Here is a 22,998-nt window from a genome sequence, read left to right on the forward strand (position 1 = left end):
CTGAATTTGTTTTTTCGAAAGTTTTATTAAATTTCAAGTTAATTTCATATTACCTTCTATTATTTAGTTTACTGCAAATAATATTTTAATCTAAATTAGTTAATCTTATTCCATTACTATAATTACAGTTATTTTAGATTTGTTTTTATTTTGCGACAAATAAATTGTATGACAAATAAATGTAATTGAAACTTGAATGAGATTTTTTCGCCCTCAGCCTCATATTAGGCTTTTCATATTTTTATGTAAAATTTTCCACCTTTTATTTACTCATTCACATTTTGGAAACTTTCCGCATTTTGGAAATCTGTTCTTTAAATTTTTCTTTCCCTTTTTTAAATTCAAATGTGGGCTATATTATATGAAGAAAAAAAATATCTTTTTAGTAATATTGTATTTATAAGAAAAAAAGTCAGGATTTTAAAACCATGTGCAAATAACAAATCCAGAACTGACTTGTTGAGAAGACGATCGACAAGACTAAGCGTGTAAGTCCCAAATGGATTTAAAACAGCCGTTGCTGTTCGACAATCGAATTCTAAAGTATAGAATTTTCTGGATCGCGTAGAAATTGTTAGTAATATCTGTCGAAAAAATGGTGGAATAAGTTTGAATCTCCCTAAATCAAATTTTAAAAACTTTGTTGCCAGAATTAAAAGTTAACTAGCGTAACATATTGAATATTTTTCAAATGAATGCATTTAAAATGTCTTATGTTTAATAAGATGATCTCATTCCTATTTGAACTCTTTGTTTCTTTATTTTTTATTATTTTAAATATTTCACGCATTATTGTAAAAAAAAATTGCGACAGTACGAAATAAATTAGTTACATTCAATCAGAATTTTAAATTAGAATTCTCAAAGAAATATTTATTAATTTTTGAACAAATCAGAACTCATCTATTTTGTTATTAAATGTGACATAGCTCACATTTACTAATTATTGACTGTTTTATCACATGCCTTAATTTAGTATCAAATAATTAATAGTATTTAAGTATCTAAAAAAACTGATATTACTTTAATTGTATCTAACTACATTTAACTCTCTGAACCTCATAAAAAACAGACTGCAAAAAATTTCAAAGAGTTCAGAAAAAAAAGTTATAGATTTTATAAAAGACAAATTGAGAAAGTTTTAACTTATAGATATGGCATTATTTTCTCTAAATAAAATATATGATTTCAGAAAGAAAAAAAAAGGAATATGAAAATATTAATCAATAAAAAGCTGCATTAAAGAACAAAAAACTCAGTATTTCTGCATTGAAAGTTGTGGTCACAAGAGAGTTTCTAATGAATATCAAAGAAATGTTTACTAAAAAATAATAATTTAAAAAAAAAGAAAACTACCAGTTTTAGACACCCATTAAACAAGTTTATTTTATTTATACATTATATGGTACTTTTTTTTATTGAAATTCAATAAATACTATACAATAAGAGTAATAAAATTTCTAAATAATTGAAGTGTAATTCATCTGTGATGGGGCAAATTTCATTGTATGTGTAACATTAATAGATCATGCATTTTTGTTGATTGTTTGGATGTCGTAACGTCCATATGTTTGCCCCCAACTTTTTGGACAATCTCGATTTTTCTTTCTGACCATGCTCATCCTAATTAACATAAATTTTATATTATATTCTTTCAAAAACTCAAACCTTAAATTTTATTATTTGATGTTACATACAATGTTTAATTTTTTTTCATACAATGCTTAAATTGTTACATATAATAATTAATAATCCTATTATGAGAAGTCAGGAAAAATTTTCTTCATTTTAGAAATAAACTCTATAGCATTGACCAAATTCGCTTCAAAAGAATTATTTTATGTTAATACCAATACGTTTTTTTTTTTTTTTTTTAATAGTTCAGAATTTTCAATTTTTGGAAAAGTAGCCACATTCTTTCAAAAGTGGCCATTACTAAAAATGCTATTACTGACCAGTTATAGAATTTCTTAATTTTGCCCTGTAACTTTAATTATTTTGCTACTTTTTTTTCCTTCCAGATTTTGTAAAAAAATGTCTTGTTAGAAAACTCGGTGGATTATTATTTTATTTAAATAATTAAGTTGGCAGGTCAGTAGTTTTGGTTTTATAGTGTGTTGGGTATAAACTCAACGATTCTTCTGTTCATAAAAATCTCGTACTTGTTAGTAAAAAAATTCTTAATCAAGTGCATAAATAAACAAATGAATCATGATCAAAAATAGTATTTTTGATCATGAAAATCATTGCAGCTTCTGAAATGTTAGCCTTGCTGATTCCTGAGTAATCTCTTTCAATTTAGCACAACAACAACAAAAATCATAGAAAAGTATAATTTGTATTCATAATCAAAAATAATACTTTTTAATCATGAAAACCATTGCAACTTCTGAAATGCTAGTCTTGCTGATTCCTGAGTAATCTCTTTCAATTTAGCACAACAACAAAAATCATAGAAAAGTATAATTTGTATTCATAATCAAAAATAATACTTTTTAATCATGAAAACCATTGCAACTTCTGAAATGCTGGTCTTGCTGATTCCTGTGTAATTTCTTTCAATTTAGCACTTCAGAAAAATTTTCATAGAAAAGTATACTTATTTTGGCTAAATTGCTAAGTCAGGTGTGTGAATAGATAATCAGTATATTTTTCATACATAGAACCTTTTTAACTTCTAAACTATCAGTTTGATCAACTTAAGTTTTATCTCGTGTGATTCAGCTTAAATATCATTCATATTAGTTTAGATAGTGTGTAAGTTTATCCCCCTTTTAATTTTTCCCCAAAACCCAAAGTGTGTAGTACAGCTTTTTACCATTTGCTATGAGGATATCGGTTACAGGTTGATGCTGGTTAGAACTTTTTTTTCTTTCTTTCTGGAAAGGAAAGTTGTAACAATGTTTCAAGTGCCTTTAATGTACTAAATTAGTTTCAATAAAAAATCATCTTTTAACTGATTAATTCTCCGAGATAATTGTTTAAATTTTTCGTTTTTGATACTTAAAATCTTGATATTTAATTTGACTTGGCAATTTTTATACCTTTCAAAACTGTAAACAACATTAGAAAGTACTTTTGAACTTTTACTTCCATTTGCTGTACTTTAAAAATCAAAAAGTATTGAAAAAAAGTCTGATTACATCTTTTTTTAACACTTTTAAAATGTCTTCATGATTTTAGGCTTTTCCTCAGGATTTTTGTTTCAAACTTTTGGGAATTCAGTCGTTTTAAAACTCAATTAACAAAATCTCATAATTAAGTAGGTAGGTATTTCTTTATGTCACACTAGAGCTGCACAATGAGCTATTGGCGACGGTCTGGAAAACATCCCTGAGGATGATCCGAAGACATGCCATCGCAATTTTGATCCTCTGCAGAGGGGATAGCTCCCCTGCTTTGGTAGCCCAACGACCTGCACGTAAAGTCGAGCACTTTATTTCGGAACAGTTTAACGAGGACTGGTGCCGTGCACCCTTGATCCCTACACAGACTGATCGAAGTGGTCTCCCAAAGAAAAAGCTCATCATTTTTTTATTATTGCTTTATGAGGAGTTTATTTTTTGCTGAAAATCTGGCTATGCACCGTGATATGAATGTAAATCAACTAATACTAAAAATGTAATGAAATGTTTCCGAATGAATTTTTTGTTTTTTAAGATTAAAATTTAACTTTTAAAATTTTTGATTATCGATTTTTTTCAAATTAATAGGCTTAGTTGTAATATGCATTCGTATTCACAAAAAAATAAAATCTTCAAGGGCGTTTAAGTTAAAGCAGTAGAATAATTTATGTACAATTTTTTAAAAAAAATATCTGTGTTTGCAACTGCTGTTTCATCTTGTTTGCCTATACAGGGGTCTGTCCAGGCCGAATTTACTACCGTTTAGCGGTAGTTTCACAAATTCAACTTTAGGAAAAACAGTAGCTTCACAAAATACTGTTTCTTAAAATTTTATTTTTGTATCCCTTAAGAAACTATAAATCCATATTTTTGAGTTGATTTTTTAATATAATTTTTTTACAAATTATGTCTAAATTTTCACAAAACAGGTACCTCTCAGAAAAACCTAGACAGACCCCTGCTATATTATGCTTCTATACTTTAATAAAATATAATACACTACTACAAAATGCTAAGCCTACAAAACCTAAAAATTTATTTTTGCATTTACTTATTTGCTAAAAGCTAACTTAGTATGAGAGTAATATCTCAGTTCCCTTTGAATTTTAATTATTAAGATTTTATTAGCTTTAAATAAATATCTATGTAATTTATTATTTCTAATTTTGTATTTATTTAATCTTATCAATTTAGTTAAAAGTTTTCAGATTTCTGGATTTGCGTGTCCTTATATCTCTTTCTAATAAACATATTTTCCAAAGGTGTCCTTTCTCAAGAATTTCCCCAAAGTAAAATTCTGCTAGAGTAAAAAATGTTGTGCTAAAATTAGTTATTCTAGCTTGATTATTAAGAAACTGATAGAAATCCCGGATTTCTGAATTTACAACTATTTTTACGATTAGTTTTAATGGTACTATAAATCTAAATATGGTGTTTTGAATATAAATGAATGTTACCCAGTAAAATTGGCCTGGTCTGAGTCTTGAGATTAGTAATTGGGTCCAAGCACCTAGTTGTGAAATTATCTTGCCAATTAGGCTAATAACAGGTATAATTAAATATGGCCAGCTACTTGATACATAGTAAAATATTTAGGCAAACTAAATTTATACACTTAGATACAATTTTATATTTAAAAACTAACATATGAAAACTCAATGTGCCTTTTTATAACTATTCTTACAAGAGGGGGTAAAAGTATTTATGTGATGATTCGAACTCCTGCCCCCTAAGATAGAAAAGAATTTCTACCAAGCGTGTTAACCTCTTGGCTAAGATTACACTGGTTAGGAATAAAAGTATATATTTTTTAACGAATGTGTAACAATTACAAATGTGTTATGGTTGTATTACCGAAAAGAAAAGATGCAAACAGGTAAGCATAATACAGACCAGCAATCAATGTAAAAGGAAGAGTACTGTTGTGTATTTTTGATTTTCAGATTCAAGTTTTGGTCGCAAGTTTGGTTCTCGTCACAAAATAGCATATTTCATCATAATGTGATATTGCACAAACTTCTTATAATTTTTGATATTAATTCACTTTATTAACTGCAAAAACTAATAAGACAGGTATATGGACCAGTGAAAATGATGTACAGAGTAATAGTATTTTTTAGTTACAGGTCTTTCAGACTGCTAATTTTTTTTTTTTTTTTTACAGTTTTAAGGGAAAAAGACATGACACTATTTTTCCTGATCTAATAAAGTGAGATTTTTAATCTTTTTAAATGTATAGTTCTGTCAATTGTTACTCTATCAGCAAAAATTTGTTAGGTTTGTTCAATGAATTCAAATTCAAGATAGTGAGAAACGAAACCTTAATAAGTAATTCTAATAGTAAATTCTATTATTTAATATCTCTTTGCAATTTTTTACTAATTCAATTTTCTTTTTTACCTTTAAAATGGTACATATTTTTGGTTAAAAATAAAAAAAATATATTACATTTTAAGGAAAATATTGTTATTTTTCTCAATTATTGTGAATAATATTTTTACTACCCCCCTTTTTTTTATTACCTTACTTTTTTTATTATTATTTCTACTACCCTCCTCCCTCGCAATGTCTTGACATGATGGCCCAAGGTAAAAAAATAAAAATGTAATGCTCGGACAAAGAAATATATATTGGTGAATTAAAAAGTAAATAAAGATATTGGTTTCAGGAAAACGTTAGTAGTTTAGTATTTAGTGAAAGATGTAACAAGATATATAAGGATATCTGCTATTTTTGTTTTGTTTGCTGTAAAAAATAACCGAATGATTGCAAGAAGAATGATTAGAGCAAGCCATTAACAAAGAAAGGAAAATGTTGGTGTCAGAGAGGTATTAATTTCGGTAAATTCCGATAAACAAAATGCTAGACTACATTAATTGGTCGAAAACAAGTTCAATCTAGAATTTTTTTCATATTGTGGAACTCATGCTCTTAATAGAGAATTGAAACTACATTTTATTACTATTTTGCCATAGATAACCTTAAATAAATAAATCGCTCTACAGTATTGCAAATAAAGGCGAAATAATACTTTCCACTAACGAAATTTTTTTTATTGACAAAATCAAATATACAAAATATATAACAGTGAGAATATGGCGCTTTTTTATATACACAGTACACACAAGTGTTTTAAATAATAAATGTTGGGAAAAAGCCACTTAGCAAACATCACACATGCGTATTAAACAAGTTAAGTGTTGTACAAATATTTATCATGTATACTTTTAATGTAGTTCTCAGGTCCCTGTAACACTCAGTATAATTTTGTAACATTCAGTTCTTGCTAAAAAAAAACAACATCTTGCAGGATATACTTAAAAATAAGAGGCTCAGGTCTTCAAAATAGACCAAAAAAGTTTTGAATAAAAACACTTTAAAAACATCACAACTTTTAAATAAATAACTCAGATGTTATATTTTTAAATTATGAAAAAATATATATGTATAAACAATGCATTGAAAAATCATATAAAGCACTGGAGTTCATCAGAGAGCTAAAAAAGCTCTCTACAATCTAACTATTTCTAAGAAATTTATTTTAAATATATGTTAATGCAAAACAAATGTAATATATAAGCAGCCTTAAAAATATGAAGTCAAATATATTAATTTATTGAAACAGAGCAAAACCTCGTAGGTTGTTAAACTGTTTTGTTACTTGGCTACTTAAAAAAAATAATAATAATAACTACTCTAACAAGAATGTCATCCTCACCTCATTATTTACAGTATTATAGTGGGTACATTTCCTCTTGGGGAAGGTTAATACTGATTACAAAAATATACATTATATAATTTTTTTATAAAAAAAAGTCTCTCCTTAAAAAAAAAAAAAAACTTTTGCTGGTGTTGTACACTAAATTAAATTTAATATAATTTAAACTTAATTTCTCAAATTGAGTTTCATGTAATAAAAACCACCTTGGTAAGTTAGAAGCAATGATAAGCTACCTTAGTCTCATAAGAAATTTTGAAAACTCTTAAAATAGATTATTCTCATAAAAATAGCAAGATATATTTTGAGCTTAATATTTATTTTGATACAGAAATATATATATACATTTAGTCTCCGTGGGAGTAATGACCATCAAAAGTGTTAAATATCAAAAATAAATTTTCACAACTAACATATTAGACTAAATGTATTAAAAAAGTAAGAATTATGAAATTGGAAAATTTTAACCTGCCGTCAATCTTAACTTATTTTTGCCTTTAAAGAAACATATTTAAATAATAATATGTGTAGAACTTTCTACAAAAAAAAAAAAACTTTTTTTTTAGTAAAATATGAGTTACAAAATTACTTCAACCCTTTTATGCAATGTAAAAAAAGAAAAAAAATCTTGAAATTTTTAAGTTATGTTAAATCAGTCTTACTAATCTAATCATCACTATTTATCAAAGAATTAGACATGCAGACAAAAAGAAAAAAAAGAGAATTGAAGTTGTGAACAAATGGGTGACAAAATAATGCTAGGGATGTAGAACATAGTATTTTTAAAGCACAAATGAAACTTTCAAAATTGATAAAATAAGCTTTAATTGCAAGAAGGTTTTGTAGTCTCAGTACATTGAAATACGTGCCCTTGAATTATTAAATTACAGAATAAATGGGTAAACAAATAAAAAAAATTTTCAACTGCAAAATAGTGGATTTAAAATAAGAAGATATTAGCATATTGAAAGGCCACCAACATAAATCGAAAATTGACGCTAAATTTTATTGAGCTTGCAATTGACATCCTTGTAATACTAACACTGCTACAACCCTAAAATTGCATTATTTTATAAATCATGTTTTTAAAAATACCCTGCTCATACCTTTCATAAAACATTATTTTTTGGTGTAAATAAGCATAGTTCTTGGTGAATATGCCGATTTTCAAACTTGCATAAAATCTACTTGCATCTTTCAGACAGTTTTTATTCGAGAAATTAAAAACTTCTGCTTTAGTTTGCATTAGTTAACACAAATATCCCTAATTGTAAAAATTTAAATTTTTAAAAACAAAATAACAATTTTGGTGTAAAAATATGTTTAAAACTCTTCCTCCAAGTTGAAATATTTTTTTTATTAGAGCTAACACTAGAATGAAATTTTTATTATTTTGTCACCCATTAATATACAGATTCCTTATTGCAACTACATATATATTTTATCAAATAATATATGAGTATTAAAAAATAGTCTTTTAAAATTAGCAGAGCTCAATCAAATGTAACTAAAGAGAGCATTTTGTATACAATTCAAGCAAGCAGATGCTTATTCTAAAAATCTATCTTCAATTTCTAATTATTCAAATGTATAAATTCAATACAAAGTGTATAAAAACATTTCTGTTTTGTATATAAGCACTTTTAATGAATATGACAACATGTGATAAAAACTACAAAATATATATTCTTATTAAAATTCGAACAATTAAGAAAAAAAGGACATGGAAACCATGTTTAGTGTAAATGTACTTAAGGTGAACAAAAGATAAAATATGTTCTAATTTGTTTTATATATTAATATATTTAGCACCAAAGTTCTAAATAATCATGATCATACCAGAATTTAAAGTATTATGTGAAACTATTAAAAAATAAATCACCAATAGCTGTTATCAGAGATGCTTCCGTTTTTTGTTGTCTTCGATATAAAAAAAGCTTTCTCTTTAACCTAAATAAAAGGAAGAAAGAGTTAATAAGTTTAATTAAAAATGATAAATTATTAGTTGAATTAAGGTTAATACATTCACACTGCGTAGGAATGACAGTTTTCTGGAAAATTTTAAAGCAGGAAATTTCTGTTTTTATCAAGAGTTCATATATTTTTAAAAGGTCATTTTTCCTTCTCTGCAAACAGTTTGCATGACTTGATCTAAAAGTTGATCCCTACCAAAATGGATTGAGAATATCACTTCTTGAATCATCGCTCATTTTCAATACAAAACACAATTATATTTATAACTCTCCGATGCAAGATAAAACCGGATTGAAATTTAAATCTCATTACAACAACTTGATTCAAGTTTCCACACTGTAACTGTTTGCTTGTATCTCATTGCGTTCTCAAAATGCTAATACCAAGGTCTATAGTTTAGCAATGCAATGAGGCTTAAATAGTGGAATAAACCAAGCTTGACAAAAAAAATAATACAAGAATAGTAATGGTACTTATAATTAAGTAAAAAATGCAAGCAATTTAAGGGGCATCATTTTATTTTATAACCGTGGTTGAACAGCGGACCTAATTTTTGGGTTTACGACTACTAATGTTCAACGCTATTGCCTTGTAATTTTGAACCCTATCCAGGAGACAAGGGAACTCCTGAATCAAGTATTGTGAAAAATTTGCCTTCGTGGAGGACTTTTTAATGGAACTGACCAGCATTTGCCTTACTTGGGGAGGAAAACCATGTAATCATCCCAAGGTTAGCCTGATAGCAAGGGGACTCTAACCCATGATCAGAGTACCACTGAGGATATTTTACGTCAGCACTGTGGTCGGTGTAAGCCGGATGCAGAATTCGTATCGACCTAACCATCGCCGGGATTCGAATCTGGTTCACCTCATTGGAAGGCAAATGCTCTATCCCCTGTGCCATTCATGACTCAAGAGGCATAATTTGTAATGGATACTCACTTTTAATATGTAGGATAGCTTGGAGCATTTGATGGTGCATTAGTTGTATTTGTAGTCCTTTCACCTTGAGCAATGCCCCCATTTCGCCAATGCATGTACCTTTCATAAGCATCATATCCATAGAGAAGCATGGCAACAAAAGCAAAAAACTAAAAATAAAAAAATGGAAGAAATTTTTCTTTTCTGGGACATGTAACATAATTATTTATTTCATTTAAATAAAACATTGTAATTAGAATACAGTCGAACGCCGTTCTAGCGTTACAGCATTTTTCTTTTGGTCATGTTTTAAATGTCGCGAAACAAATGCTTTACTTATCATGTTAATAAAACCAGTTACGATCGTTTTTGAAACTAAAAGACTCCCACGTCTATTAGTCATAAACTCTTGTAAAAAATTTCTTTTTAAAAATTTAAGTTATTTTGTTTTGAAGAGTAAAACAGTAGCTCATGATACTCGTGGTAAAGGAAGGGGGGGGAAGAGGATTTCTGATAGTTTGTTGATAAGCCTCGAGCATCACATTTGATAATTATGCATCAGCTGATGAAAATGTTGAAATTTGTGGCGTTGTCTATTATAGATAAGGTTGCAGAAATTAAATAAATGCAAAGTGATACTGATAAAGATAGTGTAGCGGAATCACAACTAGTGCTAACAATTACGCGGAAAGCCTCCAAGCCTTAGAAACAATGAGGAACATTCTGTATTTACCAAAATTTAAAGAAAAAAAAGCAGCAAACTTGCAAATTTTGAGAACTTATTGTTCGCATAGAGAAAAGAGTGGTCAAACCAAAATTTCCAAATATTTTAAATAAATAAATGTGTTTAGTCCTTTTTTTGCGCTATAAATAAATTTTTAATAAGTACATATAAAAACTAATTCATAACTTTTTTTAAGTTCATTAATTTCGTACAATTTCAAGCCATTATGTGATATTTCATATTGACCAGCATTTGTCGTTTTCCTGTTTCTATTGTTTGTAATAAATGGTCATAATAGAAAATATCAATCTAGGTTTTACTGGATTAGTAAAAAATTACATAAAAAACAAACTATGTGAAAAAATGACTGGCATTTAATATCTAGACAAAGACGAAGCTGTAACACATTATGATATAAAGCAAACTTACTAGACAAATAAACCAGGTTTAGTTAATTTTAATCCCCACTTTGCTGTGATCAATTTGATTGGAATTAAAGCTATAGATTTTGAAAATTGTCTTAATGTGACAATAAACTTTAAAAGTATTGGAAATTAATGACACACCTACTAAATAAAAAATACCAAAATATGTAAAAATTAAAATGAAATGAATTAATACACGAAAATCATCTGCAAGATATTTTTATATAAAAGTAATAACTAAAACAAAACAAAAAATATATTAGCTTTCAACATTTATTGGCAACTATTTTTTTTTAAATTTATATAAAACACTTCTACCCTTGTTATTTGTATATTAAGTAATATAGCATTTTTTTTTTAACTAAATTGAATTAATAGCTAGAACATAAAGGGTACAAACACTAGACTTTTCCCTGATTTTATTTAATTTTTATAGCTGGTGGCCTAAATTTAAATATTAATTTTTCCGTAATGTCTTATTCTGATACCATTTAACTCACTTTATAGGGCAAAATTAACGGTCATCGCAGGCCAATGAACAACTAGATGTAAAAAAACGGCAATTAAACATTTTTCAGCCAGTCGCCTTCTAATAGCCATTCATTGCTTCTATAATTTTATACAATTGATGTTAATATAAATTTTTTTTTAGTGAACATAGAATTATTAAATATTTTTTTTAATACACTTGTTTTAAACTTTTTTTTTTCATATTAGAAATGAACCTTGCAACTATATTTTTAACCTTCCGTTAGTCGCGCACTTGTTTCCGACATGGTTAATCACGTTGCACCTATGAGGTGTTTCTGATTTTTTTAAAGCCAAATGAAATTTAGTCTAGTTTAAATAGTTAATTGTTACCAATTTAAGACTCTTTAGAGAGATAAATATCAAAAAACTTATTTAGCGAAGTACCGAAGATAAATTTTTCTTGCTCCTGCGTCGGATCTCTTCCTCCATCACAAGATGTTCAACCAATTGACGCAAGAAGGTTCTGCGGTTTTTTACTCCGTAACCATTTTCTGTGTATATAACTTGACCATTTATACCTGCTACGTTGAGAAGGACAGAAAAAGAGATAAAATATATATATATTTAATTCATAAAAATATTATATCCATAATACTTGCGTCAATGGTCGCGCTGCACCAGAGGGGTGATTTGAGCGGTTCCAACTCTCCATCGACATGTTCTAAGGTCGGTTTTACACGGACATTTGAGTAATCCAAAGTTAGGAACATAACATTAGGCTCGACCTCCGGAAAAATCTATTGACGGCAAAGGAGGTGGAAGTGCAGTAGGGATGCACCTGTGAGGTGCGCGCGACTAACGGAAGGTTAAAAATTCTTTTAAAAAAATGGCTAACATTAATTATAGCAAGGAATACAAACAAATACAACAATAAACATCCAACACAAGAAATAAAGATGCAATAAAATGTAGGTGAAATGTCACATTAGTAATATCAAAAGCTTTATCTTACTTGTTTACAACTAATTATTTTTGAAAAAGTAGTCACTATTAAAAATACTTCAACTACAAAAATTCAATTAAAAATACTTTCTATTTTCTGTGTTATAGGGCCACACCATAGAAGTATAACAATAATTGTTGAAAACAATAGCATTTAAATAGACATTCTGGATTCATGACAGTTTCATCGTCATTTGTCGATTGCTTTCTCAGCAAATATTGTTTCAGATTTCCACAGAATCAAATGTCTGAATACGATAGCATAATTACAAAGAAATCTCCACATTTTGCCTTTAATTTGAAATTGATCAAGCTAATTTTTTTTCAGAAAAAGTAAAAAAAAATTGATTTAGGTAGCACTGTATTACTATGCTCGAAACCAGTAATTTAGATTCAAGTGCTTCATCGTGATTTATTTTAAATGCTTTAATTTAAATTATATTTATACAATGTAATAAAGTATTTTTCAAAAATAGATATTTGGAAATCTAATACTTACTGAAGCAGCTCCCCAGGCAGGATCCATGCCTCCCCTAGAAGCAGCAACACATCCAGCAATAAAGAAAAATACAGTCCACACAGTAGAATATATTAATTCCTGAAATAAACACACACATATATATATTTAAAAATAAAAAAGAAATAATTATAACAAAACACAACTGATTCAGTAGACTTTGATTAGGGACTTTCTACTAGCGAACGCCTTTAGTAACAATGTTAGATATGTAAAGCCTTTTGTGTAACAATGTTAGATGTGTAAAGCCTTTTGTTAGATTGTACATGCCTTTTTCTGGGCCAAAAAGACTGTTGGTAAGATGTGTAAAAATAAATCAACTAGTAGTAGAAGCAATTTATTTTAACTGGAGTTTTTTTATTTTTTATATTTTTTGTTATTTATTTAATTTTTAAGAAGCTGAACAGAATTTCTATTTTGTGACTAAACTATCTTTCAGGAGATACATTTTTTCCAAAAATAAACTAAAATATCCAAGTTTTTTTTTTAAAAAATCATTTATAAGATAGAAAAGACTTGATAGTTTTGAAAACAAGAGAAAAGTTGCAGGGTGGTCATACAAATCAGGTTTCAAATTTTCTTGATTTTTCCAGGTAAGAATCTTAAAAATTCCAGATCAGAGTGTTGTTTTCTTCCTCATTAAGTGTAGGATGGATACAAGAAAAGTACCAATATTATAAAGTATTTTATTTAAAAAGTTAGTTTTTCAATACGTCACATTAAAAAAATAATTAGACTAAATTTATTTTAACAACTTAGCAAGATTTTGCTTTTTATTTTTTAAAATGTTAACGCTTTGGAACAACATTAATTTTAAAAAAAGTTAAGATGGATGTGGTGAAAATATATTTAGCTTGTAGTATAGATTTTTTTTTTAATAAAAAATGTTTTAATGTGTTACTTTAAGCAGTTTTTGCACTAAGTGCACCAAATGGCAAATACAAAGTGACCCAAAAAACTTTTGATAAGTATTGTTTATATATTGTCATTAAGGATGTAACGAATAGTGATTTGGAAGAATAGCCGGATATTTGGCCAAAAAAATCAGGCGAATATTCGGCGGCTCAATAGCAATATTCTCTTAAGAAAATAATTAATAAATTTTTTTATAGATATAAATAAGTTTAGCCATTAAATGAAAATTATGATGCTCAGGGAATATATCTAAATATTATTTTTTTAGCTGAATCTTTTAGAATATTAGTAATATACCAAAAGACACCTTTTCAGAGGGTGGTGTCAAAGTAATTCGAATACTCATGTCTCGTGGACACCAATGACCTTGATAGAGCAACATTCTAAGAAAAATCAACTTACAACAAGCACCCATGGAATGAAATGAGTTCTTTCAATAATGTGAAACAAGTAGCCAATAATCAGTAGCAGAGTCACCCAGAAAGCCGTCATTGCAACAAAGCCATACCAGCCGCCAGGAGAAGAATAGGCTGCATAAGCGACTGTTTGGACACATATGAAACCAATCAAACTGACCACCTATAAACATGAAGATTTTAATAATCATAGAACTGACTTGTTATAAGTATGCACCCATTTTTGACGATTTTTTTAAATCACCAACCAGATTTGGTGCATTTTGATTCTACACTTTGATTTTGCAACATCCCAGAACTGAATTGAACAAAATTATAATTTTATCAGTATCATATTTCTTTTAACACAAAATTACATTTTATAAGTGAAAAAAATAGTGCAGACCTATACCAAATCATACAGTTTCAACATCAGTACAAACCCAGTTAATAATATACCAAACAAATGTATAAAACTGGACTTAAACAATCAGGTAGAAAATGGAATTCAGAATTTGATACTTATTAAAAATTGGTTTCACAAAAGTCAAAAGTTGTAAATGTGTGTATAAAATGAATAACATTATTTTATTAGTATATGTTGATGACGTGAAGTTATTTTGCAAGACTCAAACTATGCTGTTAACGTTATGTCACAATTATTGAATTACAATAATTACCAACATTGGATTGTAGTGGTAGATTTAATGAATTATGTAATAAATACTAAAGAACATAAACCTTGCTTATCAAATTTTAATTTTAAAAAACATGTGAAATAGCAGCTTTAATCACTTTAAATCAAACATGTAATGATAAAAATACTATGATAGTGTGAATTATGTATCATTTTTAAACCAAAATTTTAAACAATTAAACTTAAGCCTAGAAAAAATATCAAGAAAACCAAAGAAAAAACAAGAGGTACAAACAACAAATTGCAAACTAAGAAAGCCTGTCACATAAGATTCCAGAGGTTTTTAATTTTTTATACTATCTTAATATCAGGGTTGGCAGGTTTTTGACATGTGACAGTTTTTGACGGTTTAAACCATGGTTTAAACCGTCACGTCAAAAACCTCACTGTCAAAAATGTCGAAAATGTCAAAAACCTATATTCATATGTGAAATTTAATTAATACATAAAATTTATATATTTTTTATAAAGGATAGTGTTTCTAAATATGTTCTAGAAAAAATAAATTTAAAATTTTGAAGAAACACTTATATTTTGAATAGTAACCAAAATCTTGTACTTTTGAAAGCTCACATCTTTTGTAATATTATGTATTCATTTTCATGTGTTATTGAAAATCTGCAGTGATATTATTAAGAAATTTATTTATAACCAAATTTAGTGTATAGTATAGATTATACTAAAAATTAGACATTTTTAAAGATAAACATTAGCAGTTTTGTACATTAGACATCTTTTAAAGAAAAATCTTTTTAATATTCTTTTAAATCTTCTTAATAATCTTTTTAACATAAGACAATACAAATTTAAGTGCTTTCTGTTAAATACACAGAGTAGTTAGTGTCGATTTACAGTATATTCAGCCTATTCATTTACTATGCTGAAAATTTAGTTTATCCAAATACTTGTGAATTTCATTTTGCTGAATACTATATAGTTTTGTTGAATATCTAAATATTCAGCTGTTGAATAATTACTTCTTGCTTTCAAGATATGCATTATTTGTATTCTTAATACAAGTGGAGAAAAAAAAATTAAGAGATAAAAATTGTTTTAAAATGATAAGTGTAATAATTATAAATAAATATAATAAACAATATGAATTATATTTATCATTATTCATAAATATAACTACTTTTAAATTCAAATTAACATACTGGATAATAAAGATATTCGGTATAACATTAAAAAAAAATTTTTATACACTTGTATCTTGTATCAAGTTTGTATTTATACAACATAACTTGTAAGTTCCTTATAAATATTAGTTATATGTTCCTTATATGTCAAAAATGCATAGTAATAAACTTTTAATTTTCTTAAGTATCAAAAAGAAAAAAAAAATTTTTTTAAATATAAATATTTAAACAATTTTTGTGCAAAATTTTTCTGCACATGCATTTGAATATAAATTTCTGAGATTTTAAATCTGTTATTTTACCTTAATTTTAATTAAAAAATATTTTAAAACCTGCTGATTACCTATAGTATAATTAAATTTCAATATAATGCATGGCAACTGTTGGTAGTTTTGAAGTTTATATATTTTCTTGGCAAACTTCAGTTTTTGACATTTTTGACGGGTTTTTGACGGTTTAAACCAGTATTATACCCTTGTCATGTCAAAAACCACTTTTTGACGTCAAAAACCCAACCCTGCTTAATATTGACTTAATCTCAATATATTAATACAATATTATAGAAAAGCAATCAATTCGAATGTAGAAAAATTAGCTTGCCTTAAACTTTTTAAGTTAATTAGTTACAAACATTTTAATAATGGGATGTAATATATTTCAATGAGGGGAATCCAATCTTTTGGACACAGGAGATATTTGGTGAAAAAAATATCAGGTTATGAAATAGTGATTATCAAGTCACTTCTCCATTTTTCTTTGCTATATGCGTACAACCTACAACACAAGACCTTAAAACAAGTTCATATGAAAGGAGTTATACTTACACACTGTACAATTTTCAGAATACCAGGAATAGTTTTAATATAAGCAGGATCAAAGCGAATGGTCGGAGATAATTTTGTCGTAGTTGTTGAAGCAGTAACAGTTATAGGTACTGACACAGACATTGTCTCCTAAATAAATAAAAATTCATAAAAAAACATAAATGATTGGAAGTCAAATCAAGAAGTTATTCAGTGTAGAAGTTTGCTTAGTTGTCATAGGGAAATATTAAGCCAAACATTGATTTTATGAAATATACTGAAATGAAATAAAATATGAAATTATTTAAATGCATCTAGATTGACCTCGAACATTGACGAAGACTTAGTTTTTTCTTCTTTTTATTTTGACAATTCTCTCAAGACAAACAAAAACTCCATTCATCAACATAGTAGCAGTGTGCTCTCTTGTTAATTTCCTATTTTATCAAAAAATAAATAATAATAATTTGCATTTTATCAGTCTGCTTTCTTACTTTTAAAAATTCATGAGATTAAAAAGAAAAGTTTAATGATTCATGCCTGGTACCTGATTTTTATGCTGTCGGCTAATTGGGGCGTCACCCAGAGGTTGGAGGTAGGCTTAAAAAATTTCTAGACAGCAAGTTTTGAGAGATAACAAGTTGAGCTAAATATGTTTTAAAAAGTTGAGTCATGAAACATAAGAATAACTGCACTAATAACTCTGTATACAATGATAGTTGACTAGAAGTCTAAATACAGCAATGATAATTTTTCAAGGTAAGACAAAAATAATTGTGCATTAATTAGGAAAGAATTGTTTTAGAATAAGCTTGCATTAGGATTTTTCCAAAAAAAAAATTTCATTTCCTGTAATGAAAAATATTTGACATAAGAAGGTTTTGAGAAGAAATTCTTCGACATAGGAATTCAAATTAACATAAGATGGCTATGTCAGGGGAAAATATTATTTTTAGCATAAAAAGGTTTTCGAGATAGAGAAGTTCGAGATATCAAGAGTATACTGTACATATGTATAGGGTTCCAAGAATTTGAATAATGTTGTTAGCCTGCAACCAACTAAATTTCCGGTAGCTAGTAAAAATATTAGCACCTCTTCAATTTTTAGTCTTTTTCCTTCCAAATTTTAAATTTTGTTGAATACATAAAAATACATACATAAAAATCAAATACTTATACTTGGAATATTTATTATAATGCTATATAAAATATGAAATTTTTTTTAAATAAATATTATCAATCTATGCTTAATTGCAAAGTATTATGTTTAAACATTTAAATATGTATTTTATATGAGAATTTGAGGTTACGTGTAATGAGGATCATGGCGGCAGGATTTTTAACTAAATTTATAAATAGGGCTGCAATTTCATCCTAAATTTCAAATCTACAAGTCCCGAAAACTTTCTAAGAAAAATTTCGAAATCACAAGCTTCACACAAAAATTACACAATTGGAGTACATGGAAACAAATGTGTCTTATTGTTATTTTACTGAAATGAAACATGTTTCTCTATTTGTTTATTGAGAAATTAATACGTCATGGAAATTTGAATCGCAGCAAGTATTATCGCACTATGTATCATAAGTATTTCAAGTCACAATTAAGTGATCACTTTTAAATAGGCTTGATTTTGCACTGATTTCATTATAACTCTTTGTGATTTGAGAAAAATTATTGTTACAGATTTCTACATAGTGATTTTTGTTTAAATTTAAGAGTAATTTTACAATTTTTAAAAGTTTTCGGCAATTTATAAATTCTAGCAGGTCGTGAGCCTAAAACAAATTAAAGAAAATTAATATCAAAACATAAAGGGTAAGGTTTGCCATGTTTTGTGTATTATCCCTTATTTGGCTATATTTGTGCAAAATATCACCATTTGATATTTTTTGGGTTGCATCATAGCATGCTTGCGAAGTTTTCCGAATTTATTTGTTTTCTGTTTTGTGGAAATTTAAAATGAAAGAATATGTTATATTGTAAACACTAATAGTATAATAATATCTGATGGCACACTTTTTCAATTTATGGCGTAAAAATCAATCGGAAGTAATAACCCGGAAGTCTTACAATGAATTTTAACCCTTAGTGCCATCTGTGTTTAGCTTTACACAGTCAATCATAATTATGGTGTTTTTAATTTCTCATACATTTAATCAAACATAATTACGAAGGTGAATTTGGAACCATGCCAGTGTTTTCGTCATAGAAAAAAAATGGGTGAGAATTTCTCACTCTTTCTCAAAAACAGGGTGAGATTTCAGAAAGTTAAGTGAGATTTCTAAAAACTAAAAAAACACAAATAGACATTTTTAACGTCTTCTATTTTTTAAAGCATTGAATATTCTTGCTGCATCATCATAGAAGATTTTGCCTTTACTAGGTATTTGTCCATCTTACATTAGTGCATAAAAAATTTTAACGTCTTACATGAAAAAACCTTACCGACGGCAAACACGTGGTTGCAAATAAATGTGTTCTGAAAGGGGTTCCGTGGTTCTGTTGTTCAAAAAGGTTCTGATCAATACTGGTAAATAGGGAAGCTAGATAACGGAGCAAATGTTGAAAATAATGAAAGATCCAGGAAGAAAAGTGAAACGGATTTTATTCTAAATAGCGTAATTCGAAGCTTCTTCCAAAATGCGAGAAATTCGCGAATTTTGAAATTGATTTATAGAATGCACGAATTTCTCGCAGTAATCATTGCGAATTTCTCGCAGTAATCATATTTTAATACGAGAAAAGAAAAAAATATGCGAGATTCTCGCATTCTCGCGCTGTAGTGAAAACACTGCATGCATTTAAGAAATAACTTATTGATGCACACGCTCAATTTGCATCTGGAATTGACATGTTTTCTTTATAACTTTATAGGTAATTATCACTCATGAATTTCTAAATAATTCTATAAATCCCAAAAATTATTAAACAAAACTATTATGATTCATCAATTTTGAATTTGCATATAAGTATTCACATTTTAATTTTCAGCCATATTAATTCAATTTAGTACTGATTTCATTGTAAACCATAGTGGTTTTTATTACATGTTTTTGAAATACCTTATTTTTCCAACAAAAAATTATTACAAAATGCAAAATCAGAAATATGAAAAATATGTAAAAGCAAGAAAATGAGGAAAAAAAGGATTTTTCTCTCCAATGATTGTTGAAAACACAGGATTTTTCTACATAATGAGTATCAAAATATGAAAAAAAATCTGATTGTAATTAAAAAGATAAAAATATAGTCACTACTTTAAATTTATTGATTGCCAATAGCGAGAGAGAAACTAAATTTTGTAAGGCCTGCATATATATAGTCATATAAATAGCTAACCCTGCATTGGCAAGTCATTAAAACATTTCAAAATAGCTGTAATTTGCTAAAATTAACGAAAAACAAATACTGGAATTACAGTTAGCTTTTACTGACAAATACTAAAGAAATATGTAATGCATTTTTTTTAAAAAAAGTAGGGAGATTTCCGTATTGTGATCTCTGGCGAAATAATAGACAAATCTGTGCAACTTCTGGGCAGCAGCCCGCAAGAAACTAAAAAAGACATCACAAAAATGGCTTAACTTGAAAGGTATAACTCATAGCCAGGCATATCATAGGTAACTCATAGTCTATGAGTTACTTTAAAAAAAATTACAGATGGATTTTAAACTAATTGATTTGGCCCCTTGGCGATTGTAGTTGGAGTAATATTCCCTGAAAAGTTATCAGGATCAACTTTTACTTGCATAAAGTATTGAATTAGTTGGATTTCTAAACCATAAAAAAAAAAAATATGTTCTGCACTTCAGAAAAAGAATATTAAGATCAACTTATATTTTTAAAAATGGTCAATGAACTAGGGTTATGGAGCAGAGCAACATTCTACTTTATAAATTAAACAGCCAAGCTTTGTTAGAACCTTTAGTTAAAAGACTAGATATGACAATTCCTATTTTCTACCATTTTTTCCCTCAAATGAATAATAAAAAATGTTTAGGTACGTTGCAGTAATGTACTAATGCTGTAAATATAATCGAACTTAAAAATAAAAACACACACAAACGATATTTTTTAAATCAAAATTTAATAAGATTTCTGATATTGCTTCCGAATAATATAGTAGATTGAAAGAAAGTAAATAAAAACTTAATCCAAGGACAATCAATATTGTTCTGAAACAAAACAGTATAATAAATTACTGTATTAACTAAGAAATCTTAGAGATATTCTAATAGATTTAAAACAAAAATTATGATTAAATTAGTTGAGAAAATAAAATTCATATTTTCCTGCTGGAACATAAATATTAAACATATAATTTAATAAATTATCAAGAATAACCTTACTTGAAAATCTGAAGAAACAAATTTGCTTGATATTTTTTCCAACGATAAACTTCAGCAAGCTCAACAGTTATTAGATCAAGATCAAATTGTTTTTACGTGGTTAATTATTCAAAGTTTGACACTCCCAAAATAGAACTTGATTTGAAGTTTAGATTAATAGGACTATTCAAACGTTTTAAACTGCCAATTTCTGCAACAAAAAGATCAGACTATTTATAGACTTGGGAAAACTTTTAAAAGAAAAGTGAAGATGGCGATAGTAGTTAAATTAGCAATAAAGAACTGTTCATACTTCATGTAGTTCATCGCCGGTGAAAGATGAGGAAGCTCACTCGAAAAATTTTATCATTAGAGAATGCAAAATATATTCATGGAAAATATTAATATGTATGGTCATTAATTAAATGAATGAACACATGATTATTAAAATTTGCTTATTTTTATTCTTTTATATTATTCTTATTATTTTTCAGGGGCCAAACGCTCTGTTAAGCGTGGAGGTAGCGGGTTCGAATCCCGCCGTAACCTTGGATGTATTCTTTGTGATGTCTTTCTCTGAATTGTTCTATCTGTATTTTCTACTTGACAATGACTTATAAGCCTATATTGAGCACACAAGTCAGCAAATGTATGTAATTTCAATAAATCAATCAATATTATTCTTTAATTATTCTTTTTTTTAAAAGGAGGGGAAAAAACCACGTTATATATAATTTAGACTGAAACTATAGTTTCAGTCTAGATTTTTAAATTAAGTCAGGAACTTAAAACTGTATTAAACGTAGTTCTTAAAGAAATCGTAGTGGAATATTTTTTGACAACTAATTAAGAAAAAGTTTTATAAAAGGGGAAAATATCGTAGTCTATTCTCATACTATTGAGGAGGATAGGGAGAAGTCATGACATGGAACCGGTCATCTTCCCAGATGGCGTATACGCAGCTGTGACCAAGAATTTTATTTTGAGCTACAAAATGTTCAAAACAGCTATTTATGGAGTTCCAATTCTCTACTTTTTAAACTTAAGCTCTGGTAACACTATCTAAACATAGGGGACAGCTCCCCCACTTCATTAGTACGACAACCAACCCACGTTTGAAGTAGAGCACTTGACGGTAGAAAAGTTTAACGAGGACTGATACCTCACAACCTCGATCCCTTCGCAGGCTAATTAAACTGGTCACTCATGAACTGTTGCCAGTGATGCTCGACTTCCGTGATCTACTGTGGAACATTGTATAATGCATGCTTCAAATTTATTAAAAAAGGAATAGAAATGTATTATTATTGACTACAGAAAAACGGACCGAAAATAAGCAAGGCACAAATCTAGTGTTACAAGTATTTCCTATCTTTTTTAGCAAATAAATTGTTGAAATAGCAAATAAATTGTGAGGTCTTATAGTAAATAAATTGTGCAGTAATAACAAATAATGAAATAATAATGTGTAAGTAAATAGCAAAGAAATTATGCAGTATTTAACAGTGTTATAATTTGTATACACTAAGAATTAATGTAATTTTGCTAAATGAAACTTATTTACCCAGTAGTATGTTTGCAATAAGAAAAATCAATAAAATTTTTGTATCAATTTTATATTATTACCCTCTGAAAACTTCTAAATCAGATACTTTAAAAAGAAATCTTTTGATTTAAATCAATTACTTTTTTAAAAAATATGGGGACTTAAATCAACAAAACCTGCTACTAGATCCAGGTCTAATAAGCTTAGGCGATATTCAGATTATAACACAGCTTTGGAATTAAAACATTTTTGTTTCTTATTTTGTCGTTTTGTTCTGAGAATATAAATTTTTTT

General features: G+C 27.8%; 1 protein-coding gene across 1 annotated transcript; it reads right to left on the reverse strand.

The window, feature by feature from the left end:
* Positions 1-6,156: 6,156 nt before the first annotated feature.
* On the reverse strand, positions 6,157-21,373 carry LOC107444893 (plasmolipin). The gene is made up of 6 exons (XM_016059146.4): positions 21,180-21,373; positions 16,848-16,976; positions 14,195-14,371; positions 12,860-12,958; positions 9,760-9,908; positions 6,157-8,793 (listed from the first exon to the last, which is right to left on the reverse strand). Exons 2-5 carry the CDS (start codon positions 16,968-16,970, stop codon positions 9,762-9,764), a joined length of 546 nt encoding a protein of 181 aa, XP_015914632.1. The 5' UTR covers positions 16,971-16,976; positions 21,180-21,373; the 3' UTR covers positions 6,157-8,793; positions 9,760-9,761.
* Between the last annotated feature and the right edge of the window lie 1,625 nt (positions 21,374-22,998).

This window comes from Parasteatoda tepidariorum, chromosome 2, assembly GCF_043381705.1.
Source record: "Parasteatoda tepidariorum isolate YZ-2023 chromosome 2, CAS_Ptep_4.0, whole genome shotgun sequence".
NCBI lineage: Eukaryota > Metazoa > Arthropoda > Arachnida > Araneae > Theridiidae > Parasteatoda > Parasteatoda tepidariorum.

Coding starts and splice junctions, on each gene's coding strand:
- LOC107444893 (XM_016059146.4), bottom strand. CDS start 16,970: ATGTCTGTGTCAGTACCTATAACTGTTACTGCTTCAACAACTACGACA. Junction 14,372..16,847: donor TTCTGAAAATTGTACAGTGT/GTAAGTATAACT, acceptor TCATGTTTATAG/GTGGTCAGTTTGATTGGTTT. Junction 12,959..14,194: donor TCATTCCATGGGTGCTTGTT/GTAAGTTGATTT, acceptor TGTTTATTTCAG/GAATTAATATATTCTACTGT.